Source organism: Rattus rattus, chromosome 5 (genome assembly GCF_011064425.1).
Source record: "Rattus rattus isolate New Zealand chromosome 5, Rrattus_CSIRO_v1, whole genome shotgun sequence".
In the NCBI taxonomy this organism is placed as follows: Eukaryota; Metazoa; Chordata; class Mammalia; order Rodentia; family Muridae; genus Rattus; species Rattus rattus.
This window is the reverse complement of record NC_046158.1, coordinates 134,656,080-134,672,227: the sequence shown is the minus strand read 5'-3', so window position 1 is coordinate 134,672,227 and position 16,148 is coordinate 134,656,080. Positions and strand designations below refer to the sequence as shown.

The following is a 16,148-nucleotide window of genomic DNA, read 5'->3' as shown; positions in this document are numbered from 1 at the left end:
CCTGTGCACAGACAGATAATTGTTCTTTAAACTCGTGGGGAAAATGGTTCTAAGAAAATCTCAGAGCTATAGTCTTGGTACCACAGAGAGGGTTTTTACCGTATGCCTTGATTTCTGTTGAATAAATTCACAGTCATTTTAAAATGTTATACACACAATTTTGTTTAATATTTTATGAACATTGCAAGTTGGCTCAACAAATTTGTGTGACCCTCCTGGGAGGCTATTTATCAGTAATCTTAAGATGTTTGTATTTTTAAATTTATTCTGCCTTTTGTTTTTGAGACAGCGCCTCTTTGTGTAGCTCTGGCTGTCTGGAACTCACTGTTTAAATGAGGCTGATCTCGAACTTACGGGGATCTGCCTGCCTCTGCTTCCTGAGTGCTGTGATTAAAGGCATGGGCCACCATGCCTGGTTATTTGTTCTTTTGAGAGCCTGTCCTAGAGCAATACAGAGGGTTGGGTGTGTAGCCCTCACTCAGTAGAGCACTTGCCTGTCATGCACGAAGCCATAAGTTCAATTCCCAGCACTGCATAAATTTTGTGTGCTGGGGTTCTTTCTAAAGTAATACAGACGTAAAGCACACACTTGTCATTTTCTTTGTAATTTTCATTTTAATTTTAAAGATTAGAAATAGTTCAAGCACTTGGTAAGAATAAAATAAATTTATACCAAACAAAAAGCAAGTCTTTCTCCACCCTACCTTATCTCCATGTCTCATGGACATTTGTTTTGAAGCCGGGCTCTTCCCTGTTGCTGGACATTTTTTTTCCCCTGTTGTCTGCTATAAATAGAGACTATCACGGTGTTCCTAATCTATTAAAGTATTCGAAGAATTCTCTCTTAGCCGAATTCTCTCTGAACCACTTTGATTCTTCAAGTAATGCCTAGTAATAATTTATTCAGTAAAACTGGATTAGTTGTACATTCTTCAAGCCCTGTTTCTGTCGCATTGTATAAACAGTAAAAATTAAAGCTAATATAACTCACTCTCACTGACTTTATTGGCTTTCTGAGACAAGTCTCACACCGTTTATCATAGCTGAGCTCAGCATGGTGCTGCAGAGAGACAGGGGAGTCTGGAAGGGGATTGTTTAGGCTTCTGTCCTCCTGTATCTCCACTTCCTGATCTGTAAGATGGGGATGTAATAGTGATTGAAAAGCCTGCAGTTGGGGGCTGGAGAGATGGCTCAGCAGTTAAGAGCACTGACTGCTCTTCCAGAGGTCCTGAGTTCAATTCCCAGCAACCACATGGTGGCTCACAACCATCTGTAGTGAAATCAGATGCCCTCTTCTGGTGTGTCTGAAGACAGCTACAGTGTACTTATATATAATAAATGAATAAGTAAATCTTTAAAAAAAGAGAAAAGAAAAGCCTGCAGTTTATGACATGTGGCCTGCTCACGGTTCTGTTTGGAACAAAGTAATGCTTGAAGTTTCCCCACTAGTCTGCTTAGACTACTTTGAGACAGCCTTTCCTGTTAAAAGAGCCCAGTTGGCAAGAGATGTGAGTGCGCTGGGCCTGCCCCGAGCCGTTCCTCTGCCTCCTGTTGCCTCACATGCTGGTGCAATTTCCTTTTCTGATAGTCCTCTGGGACCTCAGCCCTTTTGGCCAGTATTCTGGTCTGCTCCACTGCCTGCCCGCCCTGGGACAGGTCACTGTCTACAACCCAGTCTCTGACTACATATCCCTTGCTACATCTATATCCTGAGCCAGGCCACTGGCTTCTTGTCTCATTCCAACTTCTGTCTGTCTTCTGCTCTGGCCTGCTGTTGTGTCACTTACCCAGGCCCTCAGGAAGGTGCCGTCCCTAGAGGCACCTTCTTGCCGAGGCTTGTTGTGGCCCCCACCCTGATACGGAGCTGGAAAACTTATTCAGAGTTAGATTGGGAAATGCCATTCCCCGATACAGCAGCTGGCCCTGCATCTACTTAGCTGACTTATCCTAATGTTTTTGCCTGTGATCAGGCCAAAGGTGACGTTTTGCTCATGAAACCTAGAGCTTATATGGGCTGTACTTGCAAATACTAGTAAGTTGTATCAGTAGGGGTAAAACTCCTATCCCTCTTGTCACAGGTCTTCCTGGTTAGACATTATTTCACTTGTAGACGTGTATATATTTGTTTCGGATTATTTTTGGAACTAAGCCCTTCATGCTCTGATTTCTCCCTGCCTGTTGTGACTTTATATGGTAGATTGCAACATTTAAGTATATCAGGTGTAACACAAAATATAAAACTGGGCTGGGGATGTAGCACAGTTGGCAGAGTGCCTGTCGTGATGATAACTAGCACTTGATAAACTAGAGGTGGTGTCTCTGCCTAAGGACCCAGCATTTGGAAAGCAGAGACAGGAAAACCCGTAAGTTCAAGGTCTCTCAACTTCGTTGCCAAGTCCAGTCTAGGATAGGGCCGTGCCTCAAAAAAAAAAAAAAAAAAAGGGGTGTGTGTGTGTGTGTGTGTGTGTGTTTTCTCTTGTGGATGCTAGTAGCATCCTGCCTCTTATTCTGGGTACCAAGACTCAGTATTTCATAATAGTTTATGCTAATATGTCTTTCTTTTTTGTTTTTGTTTGTTTTGTCTCGAGACAGGATCTCAACTATTCTAGGCTGACCTTGAACTCACTATATAGCAGAGATTGACTTTGAACTCCTTTCCTGGTAGTACAGCAGGCTTTCCGTGCAGTCCTCGTCCAGAGTCCCTGCCCCACCATCCGTTAATTAGCATCCCACCTATTAGCACTGTTGCCTCGCATCCTCCCATCCGCGCGTGTGCTGTTTCCTCAGATGCTGGGTCTCCATTACTCACTGTTCAAAGATCAGGTGTCAGCATCCCCTGTGGGCGTGGCCTCCTCAGACGTACTATGCTCCTGTATTTTGTTTACTGGGAGCTCCGTGAGGACATACCTGGGTCACCTGTCTCCCTGACATCCAGCCTGTGTTTGACACAGAACAGACTCTGGTGTTTGCTTATCACAGTTTGTCTGAAATATTTGGTCACTTTTACTACTTCTCATCTTCCTTGTCCCTTTGCCAACAACATATCATCTTAACTGGATGGCTTCTTCATTCTTCCTACCCTTTTTAGATTTCCTCAAAACCTACCAGCCCTTTCCAAGTCTTCGTGAACCTCCATGCCTGCCTTACTGTCTCATACCCAGACACCAGGCCATTGGTGTAGGAACACCATGCTTCTACCCCAGAATTCAGGTCTCAGCCCTCCAGTCGCTGTTCTAGAAAGCATCCCCATGCTAGGCCCCTGCATTCTGAGTTCTTAATTGCTCATCTGTGGGATCTGATCCGTTCTAAAGTAGATTTGTGTTGCACTTCTCAGGATGCATTACCCTCTGTTAATGCTTGTGGCTTCTTCCTCAAGGACAAGGACATTGGTTTGTTCCTCTCTCTCTCTCTCTCCTCTCTCTCTCTCTCTCTCTCTCTCTCTCTCTCTCTTGAAACAGGGTTTCTCTGTGCAGTCCTGGCTGTCCTGGGCACTCAATCTATAGACCATGCTGTCTGGCCTTGAACTCAGAGGTCCACCTGCCTCTGCCTCCCGAGTGCTGGGATTAAAGCATGAGTCACCACCTTCAGCTATGTGCTTGCTTTTCAAAAGGCTCTCCTGTCTACTACTGATTGGTGTTCATTCATCCAGTCAGTTACACATTCATTGTGCTGCAAAAGGAAGAGACTCCGAATTAAGAAAGACGTACTGCCCTTAAGAAGTTCCCAAGACAGATAGGGAAGAAAGGGCAAACTGGCATTCCTAGAGCCTCCTTAACAAGAGTTGAAAGGATGGACTGGGGTGGTGGGCAGCTCTAGGTTCTGTATTTAACCTTACTTCTATGCCTTGGTTTCTACCTGTGCGAAATTAGTAGAATATGTACTTTTATCACAATAAATGTGTCACAAGAAAGTGAGCTGAACGTTCTTTCGCAAGCTGTTGTGATGTTTCCCTGAAGGCCTCCTTGAGTCTGGCACCTTCCTGAGGTAGACATTACACAATGCATGCCACCTAGAAAGGGAGCAGCAAACGTTAGCTGGAACTACTTTTGTTAACTCTGCTTGGGTTCTGGGGCCACTGAGGGATGACAGGAAGGGCTCAGTCAGTCAGAAGAGCCTGAGCACAGATACATAGCTAGATGGGCGTGCTGTTTCAGCACCTCTTCATGGTGGTGTAAGCGGAGGGCAGGTGTGTGGGCAACTGCTGAGAGGTGGGGCAGACAGAGCACAGATGTGAGGTCGTGCTTGCTCTTGGAGTTTGAACTTAATCAGACCAATGAGATGGGACTTCAGAAGTCTGTCTGGTAGAGTCTGTCTGTCTGTCTATCTATCTATCTATCTATCTATCTATCTATCTATCTAGATATCTATCTATTTATCTAGATATCTATGTATTTTTATAGGCAGGCCTTGAACTCACAGAGATTTGCCTGCTTCTGAGTCCCAAATGCTGGGACTAAAGGCGTGTGCCACCAGCATCACCAGCACCACCACTGCCCAGCTTTGTTTTTGTGTTATTTTGCTTTTTTTTTTTTTGGTTCTTTTTTTCAGAGCTGGGGATCGAACCCAGGGCCTTGCGCTTCCTAGGCAAGCGCTCTACCACTGAGCTAAATCCCCAACCCCTTTTTGTTTTCTAATACAGGGTTTCTTATATAGCCCTGGAACTAGCTTTGTAGACCAGGCTGACCTCGAACTCACAAAGATCCATTTGCCTCTGCCTCCCAGGTGCTGGGATTAAAGGTGTGTGCCACCACCGCTGGGTTCTGGGTTCTGGGTTCTGGGAACTCTTCAATGATATTCTTGGCTTGAGATGCTTTGCCATAGTCCTTAACTGCTATACAGCTACAGTCAACCACATTACGGTATTTCCCCCCTTGATCAATTCTACAGAGGCACACCCATTTCCCTAGTCTCTTGCTGTCATCAAGTTTAATTAGTGTGATTCGGTGCTGAGCACAAAGGGCCTCCCCCAGCTTGACATACACAGGCTTTTCACAGCTGGACGCAAGCACACAAAGATGGGCCTGGCCCTTGTCTGAGTCTTTGGCAGCTTTGGCAGAGCCACATGGTAGGCCGTAGTAGATGAGAGTGTTTTCCAAGACGTGTTGTTGTAAAGCAGGATGAGCAATTCCAGCAGCCATGCCTTGCTTGTCCATGGCAGTGGCTTATGGGTGAAGTCTGACCTTGAATGCACTGGAACCTCTGCTGACACGTGACATGGCAGTGACAGGAACAAACTGTATTTTGGTTTTTGAGACCGGGTCTCAGGTAGCCCAGGATTGTTTCAGCTAAGCCGAAGGTGGTGTTGAGTCCCCGGTGCTCCTGCCTGCCTTTGGGAGTGCTGACATTACAGGTGTGCACTGCGGTGCCCGACTTAGTCATTGTAGATTAGTCACTGCCTGTTTTAGAAGAGTCATTTGATGTTTCGATGAAGGAAGGGACCAGCAAGAAAGAGATGGCTGAACACTGGTGGCAGGTGAGAGCAAGCACTGACTTCAGAAGTGGACCTTGGGTCTGGGGACTGCTGTAGGAAGGAATGTGGAGCTGAGGTATCCTGCTGGGCTGAGATGCCACTTATTCACAGGAAGCAGGCAGAACTGAGTCTTCTGGCCAAGATTTCCATTCAGGCATTTCGAATGTAGCTCAGTGGTAGAGCACTTGCCCAGCAAGGTCATGGGTTGCATTCCCTAATACTAATAAAACAATTAAAATGATTTAATTATTGTTATCTAATTATTAAATTATTTAATTATTATTATAAAATTATTATTTAAGATAATCATCCTAGGGCTGGGTGTAGTAGCAGATACCTTGAATCCTAGAACTCAGGAGTCAGAGGAAGGCAGATCACTGTGACATCCAGGGTAATTTGGTCTACATAGTGAGTTCCAGGACAGCCAGGGCCACATAGAGAGACCTCATGCATAAACAAACAAATAAGAAGACACATTGCTTTTTCCTGATCTTCAGAGCACATTTTCTAAGACATTTCTAAGTTTACCCTGTTCCTTTCTTACCCTTTTTTCTCCCTTGGGCCTTACAGACAGCTGTTCCAGACAGGCAATTACTGATTTTAGGCAATTAGGGCAGGAGGTAACTGTGTTTATTTCGGTCTCTGGTGCCTCCTGGAGCAGAAGTTGAGGTGATGGTCGTGCATTTTAACATTATTTGTAAGAATGAATGAACTGGAACAATAGCCTCCCAACTCTGACAGCACATACATGTATGGGTCTACCAAATGAGTACAAAACGTGAAATAAAAAACTCTCTCTAGGGCTGGGGAGATGGCTCAGTGGTTAAGAGCACTGACTGCTCTTCTAGAGGTCCTGAGTTCAATTCCCAGCAACCACATGGTGGCTCACAACCATCTGTAATGGGATCTGATGCCCTCTTCTGGTGTGTCTGAAGACAGCTACGGTGTACTCATATAAATAAATCTTTTTTTTTTCCTTTTCTTTTTTTCCGGAGCTGGGGACTGAACCCAGGACCTTGTGCTTCCTAGGCAAGCGCCCTACCACTGAGCTAAATCCCCAACCCCATATAAATAAATCTTAAACAAACAAACAAACAAAAAACAAAACAAAAAACCGGAAGCCTGGAATGTTCAGCCCACATGCTGTGTCAAGTTTTGGTTTGGTTTTTTTTTTAAACTCTCTAGCATTTCCCCACTGTTAGCCAATTTCCCACAACTTGTTATTCAAACTTTTGGCAAGGTCATGGACTCCTGAGCCTACTTTGCCTTCCTCATGGGTGCACCTCCCTGTGTCAGGGTGACTTGGTTCTGGTCCCAGAGTCTATAACTCAGTAGGTAGGAGGAGGCCTCCCTGGTGTCAGGACCTGGCTTGGCCTGTTGAGTCTGCTCAGTTGTTTTAACAAGACAGACGTCTGAGCGTCTGTCTGCCACTCATCAGTACAGTGGAACAACCTTGTTCCAGGAACTCTGCTCTGTCCTTCACAGCCACTTCCTCCTGTCCCTGCCACCGTGCTACTGGCTATTTTGTCCACCACAATTATCCTTAGTTTGTAGTTTCTTGGTTTGAAGAATAAATGTTCATTCCACTTCCTCATCTTTTTCTCATTTCTATTTTTAAGATTAACATACAAAACGATGGTTTCCTCATGGCCTTTCATACATATGTGACATTATACTTTACTCTCTTTCATTCCATTTCCCCATATCCTATCCCCACATCCTCCATCTCCCCCAGTTAGTGTCATTTTGAAATCACACGCACTCCATTACCGTGTTTCCCACCCTCCTTAAGCTCTTTTCTTTTCCTGTCATAATCCTCCTCTGACTCCATCACACGCGCTCCAGCGTTTTCTCCTCCGGTGGTGACTCTGACATGTTTAAGGTCTGTAGACTGCTTGAGGGTGACACAGGAAAGCACTTGCTCAAGTCAGTAGACATAGTTTAGTGGTGAAAGAGCTCACTGATCATCTCTGTCCGTGTCCCTGGGAAAGGTGTAAAGTTCCTTGGATTGAGTAGAGCGAGGGAGGGGTCCCTTCTTGTGAAAAACCACTGTGAAAATTTCTGTTATTTTTAGTAAAGAGTTGATCCCAAACCCAACAGAGGAACAATGAGTGCTGTTTTATCCACCGTAACCATCAAGGGACGTGCACTTTGAACCATTCTATTCGACCGATTTCTAGGTCACTTCGAAGCCTGTATTGAAACCCCTAGTCTTAGTTTAAAGGTACATTTTTTGAAAGTTTTAAAAAGAAAACCAGCAAGGGGAGCCTGACGGTGTAAGCGTTCCCTCTTCAGGTTCCATCCAACACGGTTTCTCAGTATCTTTTCACATCATCGTAGGTTCTTCTAGTACATGCATAATGATTACACAGCAGTGCATGTTGTGTGGAGAATAGGCTCATTATTAATAATCTGTAACACAGAGTGTGGAGCTGTGGTGAGACACAGAGGGCTTGGTTTCTACCCCGAACATCGTGAGCCGTAATCACAGGTCCAGTAACTTGGTGCATCAGACACGGAGCTTGATAGATGTTATCTGTTTGTAAATCTTTGGACCAAGGTTTTATTAAAACTTTTCAGCTCTGAAAAATTCTTAAGAAACATGTCCGTGGCATCACAGGCTGCTGACGGCAGTGGTTTTGACTTCCATGGTTTCCTTTCGTGGGAACGGAGCCACGTAGTTCCCTTCTGCCTGAGTTTGCAGAGCATCCTGCATGATGGGAAGCACTTGGCGGGTGACTGAGCATTTAGGAGTTTGGTGTTGATGTGGACGTGGTGACTGAAGTCCTGATTGATGAGGCTGGGTTATTCCACACCTTTGTTTCTTTTCACAGGCAGCGTTTTCCTCAGTGCTATTTTTCTTGCCTTAGCAACATACCAGTCTCTGTACCCAATCACCTTGTTTGCCCCAGGACTTCTCTATCTCCTCCAGGTAAGCACTTGCTGGTGCCACTGCCCAGTGATACTCACTACATGGCCTGGTCCCTTCTGGGGGGTTGGGGCGGGGGTGAGCAGTGGCAGGAAGGACTTAGGCCACTGACAGCATTGGAGCAAGGGATGCACCTCAGTGCTTGGTGCTTGCACAGCACACGAGGCTCTGGTCCAACCCCTAATATCACAGAAACAAAACAAAACATTGTTTAAAATGTTTCTGGAATTGGGCCTTGAACGGAAGGCATCCTACTTCTACCTGAAAAGACAAAGACTAATATGAAGCAAAGGCGACTTCAGAGCCACCAAGTCTAAGTGTGTCTGTCGTTGCAAGTGTGCAGGGACAGTTCACTGAGATGTTTGTGGTGGGGATCCACTAAACACTGTATTGTGTTCCACCTAATATCCATAGACCTCTTTGAGTTCATTTAAAGTTTTTATTCTTACCAAGAGCACTTGCCTTGTGAGGGACTTACAGCGATTAAACAAAATGGGGGATTTTAAACTGTCTGCTATCTTCAACAAGCAGTTAACACCACACTAATGAAAGCGATGGTCGGTATTATCCTTTTTTAAAAATGTGACACACTAACCGGCCTTACACCCTTACCCCTGGCTGACCTCTGCACTACTGTGGAACCCAGGCCTCTTTGCAATGACAAGAACACAGTAAGTGGCCACTACAGAGCACGGTAATCGAAGGATACCGAGGGCTGACGCTTGAGGAGAATACCCCGCATGTGAAGCACTTATGCTAAGCCCTTTCAGACATCATCTCACCTTAATCTTAAACACTTCATGGGGTAGGTTATATTTTTAGCCATGTGGTGAGGAAATAGATTTCACTTAGACACGTGAATTAACACAGGAATTTTGGGCGGTTCAGTCACTCACCTAGGCCATCGAATGACAACACTGAGCTCTGTGCTCAGGCAGCCCAGATGTGCTTTCAACCATCTCTCTTCCCAGCTCATGAGGAAGGTGCACCCCTGGGGTGTAGCCTGGCAGTAGAGCACAGTGGTCAGCTTTCATGAGGCCCTGGGTTTGCTACCTAACTGCTTCCCTACCCATACACAAGAGCACAAGGCAAGAGCTGGGAGTTACATGCCGGATCCAAATGGATCCCAGCCCGTCCTTACAAGAGAGATGTTTGCTGAAAGTGAGTAGTCCCAGCACCGGGATTCAAGTCCAGGAGAGCGGTTTACAGGCCAAGTTAGACTGTACAGCTCACTCATTAAAACAGGTCTTGTCTTACCATTATAACTTACTTGGTGATACAGAATCGTATTGATGTACACAGTGGTAAAAGATTAATTTATTCTTCTTTATTAGTGATATATATGTAGTAGAAATTTGTTTTCCTTTTCTTCTTTTTGTACTGAGAATTGACTGTAGGGCCACACTCATGCTAGTCACTAAGCCTTGGCCCTTTTTTTTTTTTTTAATTAAAATACTGTCTACTAAACAAATACTGTCTAATAAATAAGTCTACTAAAGCCCAAACTATCTTTGTACTCAGTTGTAAGGCAGGCCTTCTCAGTAACTGGGATTGCAAGCTTGTATTACCAGGCTGAGCTTGAAGTAAATCAATCCTCCTTCCCTCTCTTCCTTCCTTCCTTTCTTTTGCCCCCCGCCATGTTAGAGTCGGGAGGAAGAACACCGGGGATCAAGTCCTTTGCTTTTTGCTTTTTTTTTCCCCTTCCTTTCTTCCTTTCCTCCCTCCCTCCCTCCTTTCTTCCTCCCTTCCTTTGCTTCCCCCCCCTCCCTCCCTCCCCCTTCTTTCCTCCCTTTTGCTTGCTTCCTTCCTCCCCTTTTTTCCTGTGTACCTTCCTTCTGTCCCTTTACGAATCTTTTTTGTATATACATGCACATACATGTGTCATGTGTTAGTGTGTGTGCATCCATGTGAACGTCCAGAGGCCAAAGGAGATATCTATCCTGTTCTAGTTCTCGCCCTTGTTCCCCTCCACTGAAGTTGGAGTTAGGCTGGTAGACACAAAGCCCCCAGTATACGAGGGTTGCCTGGTGTTTGCAGCCACGCCTGGCTTTTGTGTGAGTGTGGGATTTGAACTTGAGCCCTCGTGCTTTCACAGAGATATAAGTGCTCTCTACTTTCTGAGCTTTCTTCCTAGCCAATGAAAAGTGTTTCCTTATTTTCTAATTGGATCTAAGTCTGTGAAAAGTTTTATAGTTATTATATGCAAATCCAGATTGTTCATCAGAAAGCTTGAGCCAGACTCTGGTGTCACCAGCAGTGCCCACAGAGAGTGAACTGCTTCCCTGGCTACCAGCACTGGCTTTTCAAGTTAGATTTATAGTTGCCAGTTTAATAGATGGATCATTATGTGTGAAATTATTTTGTTTTGTTTTGTTGAATCCAAGCACTTTTCATATAACAATAGGTATTTGTCGTGTGTGTGTGTGTGTGTGTGTGTGTGTCTGTGTGTGTATGTCTGTGTGTGTGTCTGTGTGTGTGTCTGTGTGTCTGTGTGTGGTGTGTGTAGGCCAGAAGTCCAAATGAGGTATTCTCTAGTGCCCTCCATTTTTTTTTTTTTTTTTTTTTTTTGAGACAGAGTCCTACCGTGTGGTATTATTTTGGGTCACTATGTAGACCAGGCTGGCCTCAAATTCAAGAAATTTATTTGCCTTTGCCTCTCTAGTGCAAGGATTAAAGGTGTATACCACCATACGGTACGTCTCCACTTAATTTTTTTAGAGTGCCTTTCACTCTTTCACTGAACTACAGTGAAGCTCACTGATTGAGCTAGACTGGCTGGCCAGCAAGCCCCCAAGAGCCACCCATCTCTCCCTCCTCAGAGCTGTGATTACAAATATCCATGCTAGACATTTTAGGGATGCTGGGGGATCCTAAAACAACAAGCACTTTACTCACTAAGCTAACTCTCTAGCTGGTCTATTTCCCTTTTTCCTTCCTTCCTTCCTTCCTTCCTTCCTTCCTTCCTTCCTTCCTTCCTTCCTCCTTTCCTTCCCCCTTTTGCTTCAGCCTCGCACATGCTGGGACTACACATGTGTGCCACCACAGCTGGATTTTCCCTCATCGTTATATGCATATCCTTTAGGAAATCTGACCTGAGACTAGCAAGACGGCTCATCTGGTAAAGGTGCTTACCTCCAAGTCTAATGACCAGAGTTATACCCCAGAGTCCTAATGGAGAAAGAGAACCATTCCTACAGTTGTCCTCTGACTTCTACAGGTGCAGCACATGTATGTACAAATACATACATACAGATATTATAAACACATGTAATGGAGCCTGAATACAGCAGGGCTTACATTTTAAACTAGGTATAGAATAAAAATAAAATAAAATAGATGATAGATAATAGATACTATATAGATAATAGATGATGAGTGTTTGATGATTCTATCATCTCAACCTTTTTTTCCATATTTGAAATTTCTCAGAACAAGACAAGAGGGACTAGGAGACAGTTTCTGGCATCTTGGTTTGGACACCCTTGGTTTAGCTTTTGTCTTTAGTTTCCTCAATCATAAACTAGGATAATGGGCCAGGAAGATGGATCAACCCATAAAGCAGTTGCCACACAAGTCTGACAACCTGAGTCAGACCCCCTGACCCCACAATGGAAGAAGGTACCTCACTTGCCAAAGTCCTCTGACTCCCACACTCACACCAAGGCACGAGCTTCATGATTATGTGTCACGCACATAAACAGACACATATACAAATACACACACACACACATACACACACAGTAGAAATAGTAATAATAAATTAAAATTTAAAATGTAAAATGGGATAAGAGCACCTATTGAAGCAGTTAATGCGTGCTGTGCACTTGAATGCAGTCTGGTGGGAACTTGGCAGTGCAGTTACTTGGTATGCACCTGGCAACAATGTGGTCATGGAACAGACACAGTTAGCAGCTTCTAAATATGAGGAGCAATGGAGGAGGGGAGGTGAAGAAAAGGACTTCTCTTCTAGAATCAAATAAAGTTAGTGTACTTCCTCTTTTGACAACATAAATCTGCCTTCATTTTGCTGGTAGTTTCTAGAGACTGCAAAATGTAGATAGTGGATAAGCTAGTGTCTCATCAGAGCCAAAGGCAGAGTCTGTTTTTCTGTTCTCTCAGGAGACACGGGGTCAGAAGCAGGGATGCTGCATCTGGCTCCCTGGTGAGTCACTCATGAAAATGATAGTTTGAGCCCATCTGGTCCCCTCCCCCAACTCTGCTCTTCCTTTGACCTTGGCTTGGAGCCTAGTTTCCAAATTAGAGAGACGCTTACAGTGTATGATCTGATAGCACGCAGAATAAAACAGAGAGTCCTGATATGCCCGGCACTGGAATCCACAGTGAAAAACAAGCTTAGTGCACAAGACTGAAAAGCTGAGTGGAGCTCCTCATAGTGATACATGTTTGTAACTCCAACACTCAAGTGACTGAAGCAGGGGGATTGTCATAAGTTTGGGGCCAGCCTAATTACATAAAGGGGTCCAGGCTAGCATGGGGAACATAGCAATCAAAACAAAACAAATATAAAGAAGTGGGGGAGGGGAGAAAAGGCCTGAGGCTGTGAGGTTGATGAGGGAGACTAGGAGTCAGGCTAAAGGAGCTCCTGGAACAATCCAGGAAGGTTTTTCTTCCCTCCTCCATTTTGCTTGGAGTGTTTGCTGTCTGTCCCCCCCTCCCCCACCCTTTGTTGAAATCTCCTAGGGGCTGGAGAGATGGCTCAATGGTTAGGAGCCCTGGCTGTTCTTTCAGAGGACCCATGCTCACTTCCCAACACCCACATGACAGCTTGCAACTGTCTGATCCAACACCCTCACACAGACATACGTGCCAGCCAACACCAGAGCACAAGAAATAAAAATAAACAAGTCATTAGGAAAAGACCTCCCACATGCCCTTTCGGACTTCAGAGACTCTTAAAAATATGGAACACTTCATGAATTTGTGTGACATCCTGTGTAGGGGCCACACTCACCTATTCTGTATCCTTCCAGTTTAATATATGTGCTGCCCAAGTGAGCATTTTACTCAGAATTCTTTCTGATATTTTTAAAAATGATTTATTCATATATATATATATATATATATATACATATATATATGTGTGTGTGTGTGTATGTGTGTATATATATGTATATATATATATATATATATATATATATATATATATATATATATATACCTTGTAGCTGTCTTCTGGTGTAGACACACCAGAAGAGGGCATCAGATCCCATTACAGGTGGCTTGTGCAAGCCACCATGTGGTTGCTGGGACTTGAACTCAGGACCTCTGGAAGAGCAGTCAGTGAGCCATTTCTCCAGCTCCACTTGGAATTCTTAAAGCCTTGACCCCCATGAGTGCTTTGAGGCCCAGTTCTCTGTCAGTGACAACAACAGACACCAGCTCTTTTGTAGGCTCTTTTGATTCTTTTTGTTAATACAACCTGACCTCTTGTCTTTGAATAGAAGAACTTATAACCTATGATTTCCGTACTTTTCTGTGTCTGAGGTCATTCATAACACCTCACAAGGGAGTCAGTCCTATCATGTTTTCCTTGACAATTTGCATTGCGTCTTTCCCTGGCCTTCTTCAGGAGCAGCCCTTATGCAGAATTTCTATGTCCTGCTCCATTTCCCCAACATTTTCTGTTAGTTTTGTTTCCAGGGTGGCTCCAGGGCTGAGGTGGCAGGTGTGTTAGCTTAGCTTTATCCTTGTTATAAACAGGCAGAATACAGGGCAAATCTTGATCATGTGTTTATAATTCACAGTTCTGAGGAAACCATGAACTTCTCGTCTCTCTGCCTCACTAGTTAGCTACTCTAGCCCTTTGTTATATTCCAGGCTAGGGAGAGACCCTGTCTCTACAAAAGAAGGAAGGGTGAGCAGTACCTAAGGGGCAACAACACCTGTGTGCACACATATGTGTACAGTCACAAAGGCACACATATATACACTCAAGTAATGGGAAATGTGAATTTCAGATGAATTTTTAAAAACACAACTTTCATGAAGATATGTGCATGTTTACATATGTGGGAGGCAAGTGTGTGTGCAGATGCACATGAACATGTATGTATCTGCCTGTAGATGCCAGGGGATGATGTTGGCTGATTTCATTGATCATTCTCCACCATATATATTGGGGCAGGGTATCTCACTTAAACCCATAATTGCCCAATTTGGCAGCTTGAGTCTAATAACTGGCTTTTCCCCCTTTTCATATCATGAAAGAAAATGGTTTCTATGGAAATGCTTTAGAGCATTGAGAAGGGGGACTTTAGTTAAATAAGTGATGGGACACTAGCCTAGCATATACAAGGCTCTAGGGTCAGTGTCTAGCCCCCCAAAAAACCCTCTCTCTTCTGTAACAAGGTTTGGATTCTATCACAAGAAGCCCTCAACAAATAATTTGAGAATCGTTGTCCCTAAATGTTTACATAGTTTAGTAACAGTATGCCTCCTGGGATATTGGGTATACGTATCCATGAACCTTCAAATAGGGCCACATTTATTTTGTTTGTTTTTGTTTTGAGACAGGGTCCGTCACTGGCTTAGAACTCAGAAAATAGGCTAGCCTGTTTAGCCAGTGAACCCATGAAATCCCCTGTGTCCACCTCCCCAGTGCTGGAATTACAAGCACACACCACCACAACCAGTAGTGATTGGCATAAGTTTTAGGAATCAAACTCAGGTCCTTGTATTTGCACAGCAATCCTTTTACTGATATAAACTATCCCACCAGACTTCCTGGCTTCTTTTGAAGAACTCCAAGCTCCGTCTCCTTCACATAGAGCGTCCCCTCTTCCCTTACCCTTGTCCCCATGCCTCATCTCTGTCATGCTTGTTACCTGTGCTGCCTGCAGGTATTTGATACTTGTTTTTGTTTGTGTCTATGTATCAAGTGCTCACTAAAAGGTATAGAATCAATGCCTGATCCAGTGAACATCCTGAGTGCCCATGCCATGATCTAGAGATACTATGTACCCACTAAAGAAATGTTTCTTAGAGAAATAGTGATTCCAGTACAGGGTGGTCATAGAAGAACAAGATAACCAGATAACAAGCCACCAGGCACTACTGAAGTCATCCCAAAAGGACTCAAGATCCAATCTGACAGAGTCTCCCACTGACCAAAGATGGACTCCATAGTATAAAATGACTGGGGCTATGGGACTGAGAGCGGAGCACAGTTGGTAGAGTACTTGACCTGGGCTTCATTCCCAATGCCCCCAGTGCAATCCGGTCTGATGGAGTCCCATGACTAGGGAGGTGGGGCAAGAGGAGCTGAAGCTCCTGGTCATTCTTGGCTGCACAGTGAGTTTGAGGCCAACCTGGGTTTCATGAGACCTTGTCTCAGAAAACAACACAAGGGCCATGAAGATGGCTCAGCAGATAAAGGAGAAGCCCGATGCCTAAATTGGTACCTGGGTGCCCCCAGGTGGGCGGAGAGAACCAACTCCTGATAGTTGTCCTCTAACGTCCACCTGTGCCTCACACACACAAGCAAGGAAGTACCCAGCACTACACCATGAGCACTGCAGGCATGTGGTGCCGGGATACACATGGAGGCAAGCCACCGTGCATGTAACATAAGAATAAATCTTAACAAGAATCTTAAATGATATTTTTTGGAAAGGATGGAGTTTCTTAAAGTAGACACAGGAGCAACTGACCATAACCCTCCCTCTTGGAAGGTGGAGGTGGAAAATAAGTCACCAAGAACAAGGTCCAAACAGAAACTTACTCATGGAG

At 44.5% G+C, this 16,148-nt stretch overlaps 2 protein-coding genes and 1 non-coding gene across 5 annotated transcripts in view; 1 reads left to right on the top strand and 2 right to left on the bottom strand.

Annotated features, from left to right (window-relative positions):
* Pigu (phosphatidylinositol glycan anchor biosynthesis class U) overlaps window positions 1-16,148 on the top strand; it is a 71,228-nt gene that overhangs the window by 32,870 nt on the left and 22,210 nt on the right. For all 3 annotated transcript variants that reach the window (XM_032904515.1, XM_032904516.1, XM_032904518.1), the window contains exon 7: window positions 8,305-8,402. In XM_032904515.1, coding sequence (XP_032760406.1) covers window positions 8,305-8,402 — 98 coding nt within the window. The remainder of the gene's footprint in view (window positions 1-8,304; window positions 8,403-16,148) is intronic.
* Window positions 3,901-5,153, bottom strand: LOC116899980 (40S ribosomal protein S12-like). The gene is made up of 2 exons (XM_032901798.1): window positions 4,783-5,153; window positions 3,901-4,009 (listed from the first exon to the last, which is right to left on the bottom strand). Exons 1-2 carry the CDS (start codon window positions 5,151-5,153, stop codon window positions 3,901-3,903), a joined length of 480 nt encoding a protein of 159 aa, XP_032757689.1.
* Window positions 13,315-13,418, bottom strand: LOC116902493. Its single transcript, XR_004388108.1, has one exon. It is a non-coding gene; the product is annotated as a U6 spliceosomal RNA (small nuclear RNA).